At 41.8% G+C, this 18,847-nt stretch overlaps 1 protein-coding gene and 1 long non-coding RNA gene across 2 annotated transcripts; both read right to left on the bottom strand.

Annotated features, from left to right (window-relative positions):
• Window positions 1-73: 73 nt before the first annotated feature.
• On the bottom strand, window positions 74-4,254 carry LOC120442950. Its single transcript, XR_005615001.1, has 3 exons — window positions 4,190-4,254; window positions 327-749; window positions 74-121 (listed from the first exon to the last, which is right to left on the bottom strand). It is a non-coding gene; the product is annotated as an uncharacterized LOC120442950 (long non-coding RNA).
• A 9,967-nt stretch (window positions 4,255-14,221) lies between these two features.
• On the bottom strand, window positions 14,222-18,581 carry LOC120443003 (fucosyltransferase 7). Its single transcript, XM_039620526.1, has 2 exons — window positions 18,356-18,581; window positions 14,222-17,720 (listed from the first exon to the last, which is right to left on the bottom strand). The coding sequence occupies exon 2, from the start codon at window positions 17,666-17,668 to the stop codon at window positions 16,628-16,630; it is 1,041 nt and encodes a 346-aa protein (XP_039476460.1). The 5' UTR covers window positions 17,669-17,720; window positions 18,356-18,581; the 3' UTR covers window positions 14,222-16,627.
• Window positions 18,582-18,847: the final 266 nt, after the last annotated feature.

The raw sequence follows: 18,847 nt of genomic DNA, 5'->3' as shown, positions 1-18,847 counted from the left end.
AACAAAATCTAACTGGTCATTGAGCTTAGAACCTCACTAGGTTTTCATTCACGCCACATACCTCGTCTTCTCCGCAGACTGGACTTTCAAAGTCACTATCAGACAGCTCTTCTGGTTCCTCCTGAGGGAAAAGAAAGCATGTTCTACATAAAATCAAATACAGTTGCACCAAATCACTGGTAACACAGAGGCACATGGCTGCACTAAAACTGTTTACACCTGCTATAAGTGCAATATTAATTAATACAATTAATAAAATTATGTTAAGGGAACAGACTAACTTTTTAGACAATAAATATTTCTGCACTGCAACATAAAATGTTTACCTGTGCAGGTTTTTGTATCCCTGCCATTATATAGAGGCAGGTGGAGGAACAAATCGAGCCAACTTCTTGGCCACCCCAAAGAAAACTGCTAGAAACATTTGGTTTCATTAGTCGTTTACATCCTCTAATTGTACTCAAATACTCAAAAGGGAATGTCTGGCCAGTTGACAGTGCAAATGTTCTTCTGAAGATTGCTGCTATTTCTTCTCTAAGTTGTGCTTCAGACCAGATGTAAAGGAGATCTTCCCAATAAGGCCATCTTGTGCTAGTTTTGCTCTTGAATCTCCTCTCGGTATGAGAAACGTTGATGCTGAAGACAAGGGCAAGCACACGACATCTTTTGTATAGTGTTTGCAGGTCTTGTTTTTTCCTCACAAAATGTGAGCGCGTAGCATGAGCTTGAGGAACTGATGGAAGAGGAACCTGAAATGAATTCAAACACAGATACAGATAGACACCTATGCATTACAATAGACTCAGACCATCTTACTATTGTCTACCCATTACACAGAAAACTGAACCTTTTGTATCTTGTAGATTAGCATTTGGTGATTGTTGGTCAAGTTGGTGATTCAGTCCCCAGGTGCTCTAATCTACAGCTCCCAATGGGTTTATCTGAGTATGACTGTGTGCGAATGTTGGACAGAAAAAGTGCTTGTATTAATCTGTGCCTGTGAATGGGTAAATGAGATGTGTTGTATAAAGTGCTTTGAGCACTCAGTTAGAGTAGAAAAGGCCTGCAGTTAGGTCAATGTGTATTTGGACCCTAACAAGTTTTATTTTGTTGCCCGTTTACTGAAACATTTTCCAATCATAATTATATCATGAACATGATGTGCAGACTCAGCTTTAATTTAGGGTATCCATATTAAAATGATGATGTCATTACCAATTAAGCAGATAAATGGCCTGGAATTGATTTGAGACGTAGTGTTTGCATTTTGAAAATTTTACTGTGAACAGACAACATGCGGTCGAAGAGAACATAACAGAAAAAAGAAAATTAAGAAATTAATATAGCCACTACAGTGACCATCAAAACAATGAAAAATATTGACGTAAAATTTATTTTGCGACACCACAGAATAAATGATACCATATAATATGAAATGATAGATGTTTTTATATCGTCATATTGAACGGCCCTAATACAGAGGGTTCACTGCAAGGTGCAAGCCACTCATAAGCCTCAAGAATAGAAAGGCTAGAATGGATTTAACAAAAAACAAAACAAAAAAAACATCTAGTAAAAGCCAGCAAAATTTTGGAAAAACATTCTTTGGACAGATAAAACCAAGATCAACCTCTACCAGAATGATGGCAAGAAAAAAGTATGGAGAAGGTATGGAACGACTCATGATCCAAAGCATACCACATCATCTGTAAAACATGGCAGAGGCAGTGTGATGGTTTGGGCATGCATGGCTGCCAGTGGCACTGGTAGTGTTTACTGAATATGTGACACAGGACTGAAGCAGCTGAATGTGTTCAGAGACATACTTGTCTGCTCAAGTCCAGCTAAAAGCCGTCACATTGATTGGGCGGCATTTAATAATACAGGTGGACAATGACCCAAAACATACAGTCCAAGCACCCCATGACTTTATTAAAGTAAAGAAATAGAATATTCTTGAATGACCAAGTCAGTCACTGGATTTTAACCCAATTGAGCATACATTTCACTTGTTGAAGACTAAATTTAGGACAGAAAGGCCCACAAACAAACAGCAACTGAAAGCCAATGCAGTAAAGGCCTGGCAGAGCCTTAGTAAGGAGCAGTGTTGGGTAAGTTAGTTTAAATTAGTAACTTAGTTACATTACTAGTTACTTCTATACAAAAGTAACTCAGTTACTTCAAGTTACTCGTTACTTTCAGAGTAACTAGTTACTAGGGAAAGTAACTTTGGTTTTACTCAGAATTCTCTTGTTAATGTGTTGCTTCCCTAACTGGATACCCAGCGAGATTGTCAGTCTTCTAGCTTGCTTACTTGCCACAAGTGCATTGTGCCACCTACCAATAGAAAGGAAAAAATAATGTGCACATTTCCACGAGAGAAATCCCACGCCTGGACCGTCGTTGACCGCCGCCATGATTCTAGCCTGCTTTTTACATCCAACACAAAAACTGCAGTCGTGGTGCTTTTGATTGTACTCAGAACTCGGAAATTCTGCCTTCTGAATAGGAAGATGTAGGTAACAGCAGACTGCAGATGAGTTGCATACAGAGCTGGACTGGGACAAAAAATTGTCCCGGGCATTTTAACTAGAGACCGGCTCACCATTATAGGAAAAATCATAAAGCCTTTGAATGAAAACAAACACTGTTGTGACAGTGATGTACACTGTTCTGATGGTATATATGTATCAATCTATTAATCGTTTGTTGTAAGACTCAGATAATTATTTTTTTAAAAGCGAGACATTTTAAATGAGAATAAGAAAGAAAGCATCCTGGTGTTATTTGTCTCTCAGAAACAGTTCATAACTTCCCTTCAACTCATTCATGTCACCTAAAAGGTAAACCTGTTTCTCCATCACCTGTTCAGCTCTGATGATTCAGTAAGGACATCTCCTGGTTTCATCTTCACGTCTCCCTCTAACCAGATAACCAAACCGATATCATGACCAGCAGCTTTCACAGCTGTGGCTCCAGCAAACATTAGCTGATACTAGCAATTAATATTAAATAAATTCTAACAACAGCTGATCAAGCTTAAACGTGCTGCTGTTGTTTAGTGCGACATCCGCTGGTTTCCTCTTTCTGACGCAAAGTGGGCGATAAACAAACAAGAGAGAAAAGCTGATAATTGATCAGTTTCATGATTGAAGCAGAAACAGGAGAGGGAGGGGAGAGAATGAGAGAAGAAGAGGCAGCTGTGCAGCATAACGACAGAATAACTCCAGCTTTGTGTCTTTTTCCCTTGTAGCTGAAGTCCGGGACAAACTGTTCCTTTTCACCTCAATACGAAACGCGTAATATTTTCTCTGAATTCGAGACGATTCTGAGACAGTTGGCAACTCTAATAATGAACTGTATCAACAAAATAAAGTTCAACATCAGTAACATAGCACCCACCCAGCTGTATAGAAACTCCGTCATGCTAGCTAGCACGCAGTACGAAAAAGTCAGCATAACGAAAATAAATTCCACCTAAACTTGGTTTATATCTGACCCAGACAGACTGCAGGTCATAACTTCTTACCTGAAGTTCAGTTCACCTGACACGGCGGCCGCTCTCCTCGTGCCTCCCTTTTCCTTCATCCACCTGCTGGCTTCCACCACTTGCTAATGTTATTGAATCTGTGGAAGCTCCGCGATGCCACCACACGAAGTAACGAATAACGAGCCTATCTAAATCCCAGTAACGAGTAACGCGTTCCTGGTTTTGGCATAATAACTAGTTACCGTGCTCGTTACCACAATAATAACGTAGTTACTGTAACGCGTTACTTAATAACGCGTTAGTCCCAACACTGGTAAGGAGGAATGCCAGCATCTGGTGGTGTCAATGACTTCAAGACTTCAGGCTGTCATTGCCAACAAAGGATTTTGATTAAAGTAATAGAAATGATCATTTTATTTTCAGTTATTTAATTTGTCTAATTACTTTAGAGCCTCTGAAATGATAGGATTGTGTTTACAAATTACTTTTTTCCCCTCACATTTTTATGCAATCATTTCGTCCAACCCATTGAATTAAAACTTAAAGTCTGCACTTGAACTGCATTGGAGTCGTTTCATTTTTAATTCATTCTGGTAATGTACAGAAGCAACATTAGAAAATGCGTCTGTATCAAAATATTTATGAACCTGACTGTATATCAAAACCAGTCAGCTAAATGATATGTGTAAGAAGGCCTACCGGGCGGTACGGTATCCCAGTGGAGACGGCAGGTCTACTTGGTCCAGGTGCATTGCTGGATCCCTAAGGAAACATTTACATCAAGAATGACTGTTACCTACCAAACAAATAAATAGAGTTGTATGATGTTCAATCTCTGTCTGCTGCCTACCAAATGAAATAATTGAGGACTAGCTAAGTAATTTAGCTTTGCTAGTTTTGCTAACACTGCTATCAACCCGTCCAAAATGCCATACAATGAACTTACCAAGTGCTGCGGCGTTTGTGAGGTTGAGGGTGCACTACCACTGAATCGTTGGATGGCCGACAAAACGGCTCTTCCAATGTTTTCAGCTAAATCGCTGGACATGCTGGTAGGGAACAGGTGAAGCAGCTCATGGCAGTCAAAGGTGACCCTGAGAGGAGCGCAGACACACAACCTGACCACAACCGGCACACTTTAGCGCGGGAGGTTTTCTTGAAGCTTTTATTTTGGTATTTCCGTTGACCCGTACAATAAATTTGCATATTAGCTAAATATTTAGATTTAACATTTAACATTTAGATTTATATATAATATTTACATTTAACATTTAGATTTATATATAATATTTACATTTAACATTTAACATTTACATTTAAATATAATATTTACATTTAACATTTAACATTTAGATTTAACATTTAGCATTTAGATTTAACATTTAGCATTTAGATTTAACATTTAGCATTTAGATTTAACATTTAAAATTCTGTTTTAAATATAAAAAGTTACAAATATTTTACTAAATGTTGTAAAAATATGACTCAAAAAAACATGTTTTTGTAAGATTTAGCGCTAAATGTGGAAAAATGTTGTCGTTAATTTCGGCATGTTTCAGTTTACAAACGGCGCCCCATAGTTAGCTGCCCAGCAGCCACTTTCAGCTCAGTTAGCTGCCCAGCAGCCACCTTCAGTTCAGTCTCCAGTGCCTCCAGTGTCACCTGTAGTTCAGTCTCCAGTGCCTCCAGCATCACCTGTAGTTCAGTCTCCAGTGTCTCCAGCATCACCTGTAGTTCAGGCTCCAGTGCCTCCAGCATCACCTGTAGTTCAGGCTCCAGTGCCTCCAGCATCACCTGTAGTTCAGGCTCCAGTGCCTCCAGCGTCACCCGTAGTTCAGGCTCCAGTGCCTCCAGCATCACCTGTAGTTCAGGCTCCAGTGCCTCCAGCGTCACCCGTAGTTCAGGCTCCAGTGCCTCCAGCGTCACCCGTAGTTCAGGCTCCAGTGCTTCCAGCGTCACCCGTAGTTCAGGCTCCAGTGCCTCCAGCGTCACCTGTAGTTCAGGCTCCAGTGCCTCCAGCGTCACCTGTAGTTCAGGCTCCAGTGCTTCCAGCGTCACCCGTAGTTCAGGCTCCAGTGCCTCCAGTGTCACCTTCAGCTCAGGCTCCAGTGCCTCCAGTGTCACCTTCAGCTCAGGTTCCAGTGCCTCCAGTGTCAAGAGTTGGAAGTTCGCCTTGTAATCGGAAGGTTGCCGGTTTGAGCCCCAGCTTGGACAGTCTCGGTCGTTGTGTCCTTGGGCAATTACCTTTGCCGGACACAGGCGCCACTGGCCGCCAGTGTCCGGCAGCCTCGCCTCTGTCAGTGCGCCCCAGGGTGGCTGTGGCTACAATGTAGCTTGCCATCACCAGTGTGTGAATGTGTGTGTGATTGGGTGGATGACTGGATGTGTAAAGCGCTTTGGGGTCCTTAGGGACTATTAAAGCGCTATACAAATACAGGCCATTTACCATTTGGTACAAACCATACGGAGTGGAGAACGCCTTTCTTCCTTAGTCTCTGTGAACAGAGTAATCTGCCAGTAGCCCTTGGTTAAAGCCAGTGTCATGAAAACAAGCAGTGCCTAACCGGTCCAGGAGCTTATTGACCTGGTGCCTGGGATAAGCATCAAACCATGACACCTCATTCAGATTGCGATAGTCAACACAGAACGTATAAACCCATCTTTCTTCACTACAAGCTCAATGGGGCTACACCAGGCACTGTGTGACTCTTCTATCACTCCCAGCTTTAGCGTTTCAGCCAATTCTCTCTGAACAACTGAAAGTGGCTCCCACACTTTTATGTTCAGCCAACTTGTAGAGCTGTGAATGCACCGTCACAGCTCTACAAGTATGATTGTTGGGTTTTTTCTCTGTATCTGTTATTATATAGTATACTGTACACTATAAAGCGCCTTGAGGCGACTTTTGTTGTGATTTGGCGCTATATAAATAAAATTGAATTGAATTGAATGGAATTGAATTGAATGGAATTGAATTGAATTGAATTGAACCGTCACACCTGGGCATGTCTCAACATGGTGCTGAGATTGGTACAGCACAGCAAGGGAAAGAACACATCTGCAAACCACTGTGCAGCAAGATCTGCTCTCTGGATACCTGTGTGACATGGTTATCACAGTGGAGGGAGGTGGGAATGGTAAAATTTAGCACCATCTGGCCCCAACTCATCTCTTTCCTTTACCAGGCACACCAGAGAAGCAGTTTCAGCCTCTCTCTATGCTTTTAGGAGGTTGAGGTGATATACCTGTGTGGCTCCTCCCCTGTTCGACCATATCACCTCATAGTCAATATCATCCACTCACTGTGTGAGCAAGAAGGGTCCTTGCCAATTGGTGAGTAACTTTGAGCTAGAAGAAGGAAGTAAAACAAGGACTTTATCTCCTGGTGAAAATTGCCTGAGAATAGCCCCTCTGTTATACAGGTGCTTTTGCAGTTCCTGGGCCTGGAGCAAATTTTGTTGACAATTTTCCCAAAGAGGTTGTTCTGACACGTTCTGGTACGTTCTGGGCAGAACGTGTTTTTAGCTGGGCTTGGACCTTCCTCCCAGCTTTCTTTAGGTCCAACACCCCACGTGGCTTCCTGCCGAACAACAATTCAAAGGTAGAAAATCCTGTGGACACCTTGGACACCTCCTGCACTGCAAATAACACAGGGTCTAACCAGCGATTCCAATTGCGTTCATCCTCATGAATGAACTTCTGAATCATGGACTTTAAAGTCTTATTCAGCTGCTCCACCAGCCCATCAGTCTGAGCGTGGTAGAGGCTGGTTGGCCAATAATTCATTACAGCTTTTTTAGTGTGCGAGGCATGAACAACATGCCTTGGTCAGTCAGTATCTCTTTGCCGACTTCGGATATGACCTGAAACATGCAGCACACTGTATGCAGTAATGGTGCACAGCAGCACTGCTTTGGGATATCTCGTTGCATAATCGACCAAAGCTAATAAAGCGATATCCTGGTCAATGCCAATGTGGTTAAATAGCACCTCCACTAATGGTAACGATCACAAATATGCTTTTGGAATGGCCAGCTAGTTAACCACCTGACATTCTGGGCAGGACGTGCACCAGTAGCACACATCCACCTGAATGCCTGGCCAATAAAATCGGGCCATAATTTGCTGCAGAGTTTTGTCATATCCCATATGCCCTGCCATGGGGTTATGATGAGCCACCTGGTAAATAATTTCCCCGTGGCTTTGAGGCACTAACAACCGAGTGTGTTCCTCGTCTATGTGAGTCAAGAGTTACTCGATAAAGCCTATGTTTGATCAATACAAAATACCTCAGAGTGCACCAAGTAAACATCAGTTTTCATCACTTGGTCAAAGGCCAAGCATAGAGTGTCATCGTGAGACTACTTTAGTGGGAAATCTCCCGTGGAGTGAATCACTCCCAGAGTCAGACATCCTGTGTCACTTAATGCCGTTAAAGGTCATGAATGCAGCCCCACACTCTGCCCCTACAGGTTATTAATCTGTCCCCAGAATTAATGGATGCGTCAGGCACAAGCTAACTGAAGTCTTTACTCTATGCATTTTCCCCTGGATTTAATTTGCAGCAGCATTATGGGATATTTATGAATGTTCACATGCACACACCTAACCTCCACCCACACTGCCTCTAGCAATGCTCCCGGTCCACCTGGGTTTGGTGGACCAGGATCTGTGTGCAGCCCAAGTCCACCATAGCTTGGCATATACTCCCTGGTACCTTAACAGAACGCTGTACATCCATCCTGGACTGGGGAAAGGAGATGGGCAACGCGGACCACCCGCTCCACCTGCACAGGAGGCTGCCGGTACTTGGGCAGACACAGCAGAGAGGAAGGGATTAGTATGCTGCCTCACTCACTCCTCCACAGCCGGCGGCGTTGGTAGAGGGCTAGGAAGCCTTCTTCTTGGGGCCAGGACTGGCTGTTGCCCCAGCCAGTCTAGGATAGATGCTGGCAGCATGCTCATTGGCCATATCTGTGCCTCCCTGGATAGCAGGGGCAGTAGCCACAGTGACCACCTGTTGAGTCTGCTCTTCCACAGGCCCCGCTAGTTTAGAGACTTATTCCTCATGAAGAAAACAAGACAGTCAGCGTTCGATTGGTTTTACTTGCGCAAGGGAGGCCCCAGTCGGTATCTCAGGAACGCACTTCGAATCCTACCACAAAATGACCCTAACTCCGACCTCCGCTTGCTGCCTTTTATTGAAAAACAGTTACACACAACAGTTTACACAACACAAGCACCTCCCACCGTAAAACCCCCCTTGGTTACAAAAGACAAGCCACTATGTATGTGTATGTGTATGCACGTGTGTGTGTGTGTACGTGTGAGTATGTGAGAATGTGTGTGTAAGAATGTGTTTGGGGGTGCGTTTGTGTGATCTCCTGCTCACCAAAAGGATCATAAAAGCAGGAAGCTTGCCACACAAGAAACAGATCTTTCAGATAGGATGTGCCTAATAAAACCTCCCCCAGCACCAGAGTAGCTGGAGAGGTGGTCAGAGACAAAGGAATGTCTTTGATCCCACTGCTTGAACCAAGACTTACAAATTTAAGAAACACAATGACATAATTTAACAATTTGACTCCAACACCACCCGCCGTGGGCCACTGGCACGCCTCCGCCATTGCCTCCAAAAAAATCCAGGAAAAGAAATACATTGATCCTTGGACTGGTTTCATACCAGTAAACTGCTTAGATCATTGACTGTAGAAAACATGGACGACGCGACAGCACCCCAAAAATGAAGCCAAAATGTCTCTATCGCCCCCTGGTGTCTGGCTGCAGTATAGGTCATAAACCCCGCCTCCTCCATGTTAGCGGATGGGACTGGGGTCAGACTAAAATAAATTAATTCTCCTCAGATAATTTTCTTCCAAAGATTCTTTCTTTTGTTATCAATAGTTCTCATCATGCTGATTGATGTCCAAGGGGTCTCCATTCCCATAAGTTTGATTCTAATTCCTACAGCGGTGATGATAAATTGGGGTGAAACGTCATCATAGCAGCTTTGACTGGCAGCTGCAGTCACGGAGAAACTTGCGTATCTGTGTTCGGGAATAGCAGATAGAGCGTAGGCTCTGAGAGGAGGGCCAGCGTTTACGCTACGAAAATACGACCGAGTGTTTTAACCTGACAGCCTGAGGTGTTCTTCAGTAAACTGGACTACCCGACAGAAGGACCCGAGGCCCCGCTGCACTTTTTCGGTAAGTTAAACGTGTTTGTAAGCTACTCCGTAACTACTGTCCTTAGCTAGCTCCTGAGACCTAGCTAGCTAAAATGAGCACTCGGCTGTCGGGGTTCGTTTAGCTAATCTGTGCAGGTGAATGAGTTTACTAAAGAAATCAAGAGAAACGCCCCGGGCTGCTCAGTCACTAATTACTGTTACTGTACTTTTATTACAAGTATTATACTTTAAAAACAACAGGCTGCACCCTGCTGCAGCTCCTGTGCAGAACTGAATATTAAATATGTGCAAACAACAGCATGTTTTCAGGCTCTTGCCACATCTGTAAAGACAGTAACATTTTTTTTAAAAGCTTGTACTTCAGTAACTCCTCATTAATCAGGAACTATGGATTAAAGTACTGTAGTGTACTGTAATACTGAAAAAATGTAAGAGAAGAACTTCAGATCCTGAGTGTGTGAGGACAGAAGAATCAGCTTTATTTCAATGTTGAGGGATAAAATTTATATCTGAGTTTGATGGTTCTGTTGTCTTTGTGATTACAGGAGCTGCCCTCAGATTCAGACCTCAGCACCACCCAGTGACAGCAGACAGATCATCCAACATGTTCACATGTTAACTGCAAAATGAACTGATGAAAACAGTACAAAGGTTAAAGTACCGCATGTGCTGTAGTGAAAGCTGCAGCTTTATTGATAAAGTTAAAGACAAAAAAACAAAAGGACTAATCACTCATGTAACTGTGTCACTATATAGCAGCATTAACAGGACCTCAGTTTGGTGTTTCACAAAGCTGCTGATCTCAGACCTGCACAGCTTCTGTTTTAAACACTTGATGTACTCAGCTGCATGAAGAGCATATGAGATTTTCTCTAACACAATTTAATAAAACATGATGAAGGTCAAAGGTCGTCACTTGTATGTTGAACTACAAACTTGTCATCTGGAATTCTTTCAGTTTTTTGCAGATAGTGTGTTATTTACCATAAAGTGATTCAGAGTTATTCATACCAGAGTAACCAGAGAGGATCATATATTTTTAAATATATAACTTTCTACAGGACTGAATATATTATGTTTATGTAAAAGTCCAGAGCCTCTGGGGAGTATCCGAGTATTTATAACATTACACAAACCAAAGGTCTCCATCACAGTGTTCATGAAATGCTGGGTTTATCCATCTCCTGGATCGGGCCTACGGAGGAGTGCTGAAGATTTCCCTGTGAGGGAGCTGCTGGTGAAGATCATGAGTCCTGCTTGATCAATGCGATGAGCTTCAGTCTTCCTGTTGTTTCTTAAATGAAGCCTCTCTCAGTGGGTCAACAGAACTTCTGGCACAGGACAGCTGTGATGAAGAAAGAGAAGAAGTTTCTCCAAACCTCTGGACCCAGGAAACCCAGCTTGGTCCTGGTGGTCTCCCTCACTAGTTTCTCTCCAGGGTGAATGTAGCTGTTGATATAATATGGACTCTATTATTAAATGAAAAGAACAAATTGGACTGCACTACTGAAACCTTCTGCTGATGTTTTTAAAGTCTCCATGTTACCAGGCTGTAGAGGGCTCTGAAGATTCAAACAGTTTTAGATCCATTACACTCACAGTCTTATGTTAAAATCTCAAAGGACAGCATTATATTTTTGATATTAACAGTAACTCTGGGTCTCTGTAGCGTGTGCAGATGATCTCATCGCTGTCTAAAAATGGATAAAAAAAACATAAGAAGCGCTGAATCCTTCAATAACACAGACTATTAGAGTAGCAGGTGTGTGGCATCGCTAACTAGCTAGCAACAAGCCTCCAACACAGTGCGTATGCTAGCGGCTAATCTAACTAATGAATTAACAACAGAGTGATTTTAGAACTATAAGATGATAAGCTGTGCGTCTTTTTTTATAACAGTGACATGGTTGTATTTACCGTAATTAAACAAGTCGTCAGTCGCGGTAAACCAGCAAAAAACTCGAGTCGCCGGGCTACGTAAAAAGTGTAGAGGGCGTGTTTGCGGTCACGTCCAGCGGGTGTGTGGGCGGGAGCGTTACACAGTCGCTCCACCTCAAGTCACTACTGCGCAGACTCTGGCTCCAAATTTGCAAGATGGCAGCCTCCACAAACGGGGTATTTTGGCTTCATTTTTGCACAATGGTAGGAGGCGGGGTCGCGTCGTCCATCTTTTCTACAGTCAATGGCTTAGATCACCCAAAAGGCCTGAACTGGATAGCATTGATATTTTCAAAGACCCGGGTCTAAGTTTATTTACTGTCGCTCTTATTTTTGTTTTTGGTATATGTGCACATACTCTATTTTTGTTACTGTTGTTGGTTGTAATATAATGCACAATTTTTTAATACAACTAGACCATTATTTCAATGTTTCTGTGGTTATGGTTCATTGGTTCATTGTGGTTACCCATTCACTTAGTGCTGTGATTCTTAAAAACTTCTGAATTTGGCCATCTTTTATTATTTTTGTTAATAATAGCACAGAGTTATTCATTGCATTAAATGCTTGTTACACTGTGTTGCCACACATAAACATCTCATTGCTGGCAACATCTCAGGTGAATTATAGTATATACACTACCGGTCAGAAGTTTTAGAACACCCAAATTTTTCCAGTTACTTATTGCAATTCATGTCCGATGAATAGCTTGAAATGGTACAAAGGTAAGTGGTGAACTACCAAAGTTTACAAAAAAAAGCTAAGGTTACCCAAAACTGAAAAATAATGTACATTCAGAATTATACAAAAAGGCCTTTTTCAGGGAGCACAACATGGGTGAACAATTTGGAGCAATGGAGGTTGATCAAGCCTTGAAAGCTGGTGCTACTAATTCCTACAGGTGTTCCAACTTTTCTGCACAGAGGGATGAACTTAAAATGGCAGCTTTATTGCTGGAAAAACTTGTCATCAGAAATAAACTTCAAAAACAAACCAAAACCTCAACACGACAACTAGAAACTAAACTGTATACTGGAAGCTAGAAACTAGGAGAAACGAAAAAGAGAAACAAACTAGACTGAGAGCTAGACTAAGCTGCAGTAACACAAGAGAAGAAACTACAGCACAGAGAAAGTACAAAACCAGAGAAAAGAAAACACAGGACTTAAATACACACTGGAGTAATGGGAGACAGGAGGGAAACACAGCTGGGAGAAATCAGACTTAACAGCACAAGGGAAGCAAAACCAGAAGCATGAGACATAGACTTTCAAAGTAAAACAGGAAACATAACACAGAGATGTGGACTTCACAAGGGGATACAGCTGACAGGATAGACAGCAACCATGGACCACAGAGACAGAAACCAGAAGACTAAGAACTCTAAAACTGAACCCAAAAGACTAGAAATGATAAATAATGAGAAAAATCAAAGTCCAATAATAATGTAAAACTCAAAACACTGGGGCACTGACATATATATTATACTATAAGACCCTTACCAGCTGCTCTTGGCAATTTTATTTCAACTATATTGTTTATTTGTATATACCTCACCCATGTCCACCTCATCCATGATGGGCCATTTGTATTAGTTGTAGTCATTTTAAAAGGTCATCACAATAAAAACAGAAACTCAGACACTCATAGCAGATGAAACCACAGGGGGTGAAACATGGCCACAGTGATGTCGTGGTATAATGAAGTCTCGACTCTGAAGTTTTTGCCCCAACCTCCACACAGAGTTTGAATTAGTGAGGGGTGGATTTGAGTGTGAAACCACATGCTTTTATCTCACTCGACGCACCCATCACACCTATCGCTGAAATAACACACACCACATTTTTATTATTTGTTATTCTCTTTATTCATCCAATAACTCACAATCATTGGCTGACTTGACTTGTGACAAACCAGCATTTCACAAAGAAAGGGGCGAACACCAAGTTTTTACTGATGTGGAGATTTGGACACTGGCACTGAATCAACTCCACCCTCATCAGGAGGAAGTGGCACTTTATGCTTCAGAGAAATGCTTCGCATTCTGTTTTGCATCTTGTGAAAAATGGTTCATACCGCAGTGAGACAATGAACCTTTTTCACTGAGCAAATGCACCAAACCATATGTAAACCATGCATATCATAGCATGTTTTAGAACAACTTTAAACGGAAGCTTCAACCAGCATCAAATTAGTCCGTGTCATCCTCAGCAAATCGTGTCTGTGTCAATGGAAAGGTGGTGAAAAAGTGAGTTTAAAAAACAGATGCAGCTAAATGTTGAAGTACAGAGAACAAGTCAGTTAAAACACAAAATTAGAGGCAGCCTATTTGTATCTATGTTCTGTTTCATTCTGATATTTCCATATATACTTTTTGATTGTTGTTTGAAGAGTAACTTTTAACCCACTCTGGCTGATTGGATGGTGGCCTTCACACACCTTGAAAACTCCGTGTTAAGACAGACTCGTCTATCAGACACACACATATTTTTCAGTATTTCAAACTGAAAAATATCACGTTAATAACAACATGTTAAAATTATCCGGTTGTCCGGTATAAACACAGACGCTCTCCAGCTCCAGTCGCCTTTATTGGGTGTAAATCATTTGCCAAAAAGACAAAAAATGCACAGTTAACTGATAGCACTCTCATTTTATTATTACATAGCAGACATCCAATAATATCATTAACGTGAGTTCTTTTAAATCACACAATCAATCAATCAATTTATTTATAAGCACATTTGAAAACAACACAGGTTGACCAAAGTAAAAAAGTGAAAAGTAGAACAAACACACACAAAGAATAAAACAAAAAAACTCAGTCACAGTTAAAAGCTAGAGAGTAAAAATGTGTTTTCAGACGGGCTTTAAAGATGTCAAGTGTTGGAGAGATCCTAATATGAAGAGGGAGACTGATCCAAAGTTTGGGCACAGCGTTCACAAAGGCCCAGCCTCCTCTGTGTTTTAGCCTGCTGACAGGGACAACTAGAAGCAACTTCTCAGCTGACCTGAGAGTTCTGTTTGGAGTATTTTTAGTTAAAAGATCAGAGAGGTATGCCAGAGCTAATCCATTTAGAGATTTTAAAACAAGCAATAAAATCTTAAAATCAATTTTACAATGACTGTAAACGAGCCAAGACTGGGGAAATGTGGTCGTGTTTACGAGTGCCTGTCAAGATTCAGGCTGCAGCATTCTGAACTAGCTGAAGATTAGAGAGCAGAGCTGATACACAAATAAAGACTATTACAGTCAACAAGCCTTGATGAAATAAAATGCATGGATCACTTTCTCGAAGTCAGCAAATGACAAAATGTTCAGAATTTATTTGTTTCTCAAATGAAAAGCTGCTATCAAAGAACACTCCCAGATTCTTTGCAAAGGGAGTTCTGGACTTTTCCAGAGGACCAAGGTCAACCTTAAGAGAAAAGCGAGGGTCAGAAGGTCCAAATAGTTCAATCTCATTCAAAAGATTTAATGCAAACCATCATTTAATGTCATCAAGGCCGTCTAGCAAAACTTTTAGAGAGTCTGCAGAATTTGTTTTAAGTAAATCTGAGAATCATCGGCTTAACAGTGAAATGAGATTCCATGTTTCCTGAAAATAGAGCCTTCATCATGAGGATGAAGAGCCAAACCTGACAGAAAAATTTCTATCAGTTAAATAAGATCTGAACCATTCAAGTGCAGTTCCTTTAATACCCACACAGCTCTCCAGTCTTGATAAGAGAATCTCATGATCCACTGTATCAAATGCCGCACTTAAATGTCAAAGTTACCAGAGTCAGCAATTAATAAAAGATCATTAAAAACTTTTAAAAGCACAATCTCAGTGCTATGTAGCACTTTAAAACCAGACTGAAATGTTTCTCAGATTTCATTAATTTCCAGAAAAACCTGGAGCTGAAGAAAGGTAAATTTTTCCAGGTTTTTGGACGAGAAGGGAAGTTTAGAGATTGGCCTAAAATTTGAAAGAACTGATGCATCGAGATCAGTTTTTTGGGGAAATGGGTGCACTACGGCATGTTTAAGATTGACTGGGACGGTTCCCATTAGAAGAGAAAACAGGCTCAAAGTGATCAAGCGAGGAATATGGGGGAGTAGAGGGATCAAAGGCTGGACCTGATAGTAGCAACCTTATCAACAAACACCCGTAATAAGTTTTCACAGGTGGCTGGAGACCCTGGTAAATGTGTGGTGGGTGGAGGGTTGACAACAGAATAAATGGTGTTGATTAAGACACTGGCCTGTAGCTGTGGTTAGAGATGATATCTGATAAATACTTAGTTTTTGCTTTTCGATCAGCATCCTGATAAAGAAACAGGGCTTCCCTTAACATATCAAAGGAAATCTGGAGTTTATCTTTTTTCCATTTTCTTTCCACTTTTCTGCAGGTCCTTCTGAGGGCCCGAGTGACATCGTTTAACCAGGGATCAGTTTTAGGTCTAGTGCACTTAGTTTTTTAAAAAGGAACATCAAGAACATTTGAACAAGCGGCATTGAACAAAGTGAGCAAATGTTAATGCGCCTTCCAAGGAAGGGGCACCAATATTCTGATAAACAGCAGAGAAATGTCCAGCAGTAGCACAAAGAATATCTGACACGGTGACAGCCCTAAATAAGACACAGTGGCCCAGCATGGAGCCCTGAATTATTATTTCAGTCTGGTACCATGTAATGAAATTTATCTGTAGTGTATATTTGCCATCGCCCATGTCCTTTGAGACGATACTACACACCAGCAAACAGTACTAACAAAAACTGTGCTTCTTGTTCAGTCGCACACTTTATACACTGTAGTTCGAACATGTGTAACGTGATTATTAGCAGCCTACCCACCTGCTTGAGATCTGCTTTCGCAAGTTGCAGTTTCTCACCGTTTACCACAATTAACTGACTGACTGTGCAGCAAGTTCTCTTCCACTGTACTTCCAGTGTTTGGCATTTTACATTTGCATGTGGAAACTCAGCAGAATCAGCAGTCTGAAACCTTTGGTGAAGAAATTAGACACTAGCTGTTCACCCAGCTGTCCAGGTTGTAGTAGACTTTCCTGGCTGGTAAACTGGGATACTTGACACAGATCTGACACAGCCTTTCTCTCCAGTCACTGTAGGTTTTAATTCGGTAGGTGTTGTGCCACTCCAAGTATTTCTCATAGGCCTGCCTGTCTACAGACAAAACCTTGAGATACGTTGCCAGATCAGCTGGGCTATTGAAATCAGCTACATGAATAAAGGAATGTGGGGGGGTCATGGCTTCGTAGGTGGCCTTGTTGGGGCCGAGAACCACTGGTACGGCCCCTGCTTGAAAAGCGTTCCTCCAGAGTTTCTCACTGATGTAGTCTTTTTTCTCCGAGTTCTCAAAAGAAAGGTAGAACAGACAGTTTGAAATGGTGGGCAAAAGCTTCTTGTCTGGCAAGGGTTTCTTGTTCCACCTGCCATACACCTCTATGGGGACATGCTTCTTTAGTCTTTGATAAAAAGCAGCCCGAGTCTGATGAGGCTTGTATTTGCTGACCACCCAGCTGGCAAAGCAGGAGCGATTTGGAGCAGCTGGAAAACTTAGATTATCACCTCCCAACATTGTTTTCCCATAAGGAATGGATATGTCTGCATCACGCCTGTAGCTCATCGTCCAGTTAAAGAGGCCGTTGAGCTGTGTGAGGTTCACATTATTGACAGGAGGTTCCAAGGACATCCACACCCAGTGCTGAGATGTAGGTCGATTCAGGTGTAGGGGCACAGATGAAAGACCTCTGCTCAGCTCATAGTGGTGGAACACAACCACGTCGGCAGCAGAGAAGTCAGCTCTGTCATCAGTGAGTAAACAGCGGCTGATGTTATACATCTTGAGGCATTTGTTCCCATCCAGACTGTAGGAGCGGCCAAACGGCCAGTGCCACACCAGGATCCTGATGTCTCCATGAGCACTGTTGGGGTGACTCTGCAGCGCGCGGTGGGTCAAGAAGCTGTTGTAGAACAGCAGTGAGAGAAAAATGACAACATGCAAGAAGAAGAGAATAAAGCAGGCTCTTGGCCCAGATGTTGTCATGGCTGCTGGGTGTATTCCAGGTCAAAAGGCCACTGATCAATGGTATGGAACACTAAAAGGGAAGGAAGGGTAGATCAGCAATATTATTATAACTTTCACACACACTCTCTTCAGTGCAGGAACTGCACATGAGCAAGATGTAATCAACCAAGACAGAAACTGTGGAAGGCATGTAGCAACAATTTCATTTTATTTTAGCTCTAATATGGAAAATTGTTGCCCATACATGACACCTGTATGTACACAACTCCTGCCATTGCTACTCAAAATGTATCATCGTTCTGCTCTGAATGAACAGTATGTTCATTACACCAACTGTAGCTGCTAAAAATGAAAAGATTAAGGTTTCATTTTTTAAAAATCCAGCGTTTCTTTTACTAATAATCAAATATTCATCGAATAATTAAAACATCAAGGTAATGTCTGACTATATTTCATTCCTTTTCTGATCTCTTTCATATATTTGTTAAACAGCAGTCTTCTGAAATGAAAGTGCCACAGTGACAGCTGGGAACACCACAAACATGCGTCTAAAAGCAGAACAGTTTCAAGAGAGAGAAAAGGGAAACTTTTCTCCCCATTTTTCATTCATCTGAAAACACAAACAGCTGTATTTCATGATTATGATATAGTAGAGACTAACAGCCAATTGCTGAAAACAAATCAAAACAAGTTTGTGCTGCTTACCTGGGTACCATACCACGCAGTCTGCTGCTGGTGAAGCTTTTTCCTGCTCAACCTAAAGAACATAAAGGAAACCCTGCCTATGCCAAATCCTGTGACTCATTTCTTGCCTCACACACAGAGTGTGGGCAAGGGGTGTGGCTGTTAATCTACATGATTAATTGATCAGCCATCAGCAAAAATAAACACTATCATTTATCATGAAGTAATTTCAGATGAGCACATGAGGGCAGAGCTCAGGATTTATTGTATTAACATTCACCTCACTCTGTGTTTACACTCGCACTCAGCTGGTTTTAGAGTTACCACAGACATCTGGCACCAATACCACCCAGTTTTACACTCATTTAGTTATCTCTTAAATCGCTCATGCATTCTGTTTTGCAGAACTAGCACAGCCACCAGTGGAGTCAAAAACATTGCCATTGCTGATTTTCGATTTGTAAACCACAAGCTGGTCTTCCTGTTCCTGTTCCCGTATCTCTGCAGAGAAAA

This window comes from Oreochromis aureus, linkage group 12 (genome assembly GCF_013358895.1).
Source record: "Oreochromis aureus strain Israel breed Guangdong linkage group 12, ZZ_aureus, whole genome shotgun sequence".
In the NCBI taxonomy this organism is placed as follows: Eukaryota; Metazoa; Chordata; class Actinopteri; order Cichliformes; family Cichlidae; genus Oreochromis; species Oreochromis aureus.
The sequence above is the reverse complement of the archived record's forward strand: the minus strand, read 5'-3'. Positions and strand labels throughout refer to the sequence as shown.

Bases quoted from the DNA above. Each gene is read 5' to 3' on its own strand.
- LOC120443003 (XM_039620526.1), bottom strand. From the start codon at position 17,668: ATGACAACATCTGGGCCAAGAGCCTGCTTTATTCTCTTCTTCTTGCAT.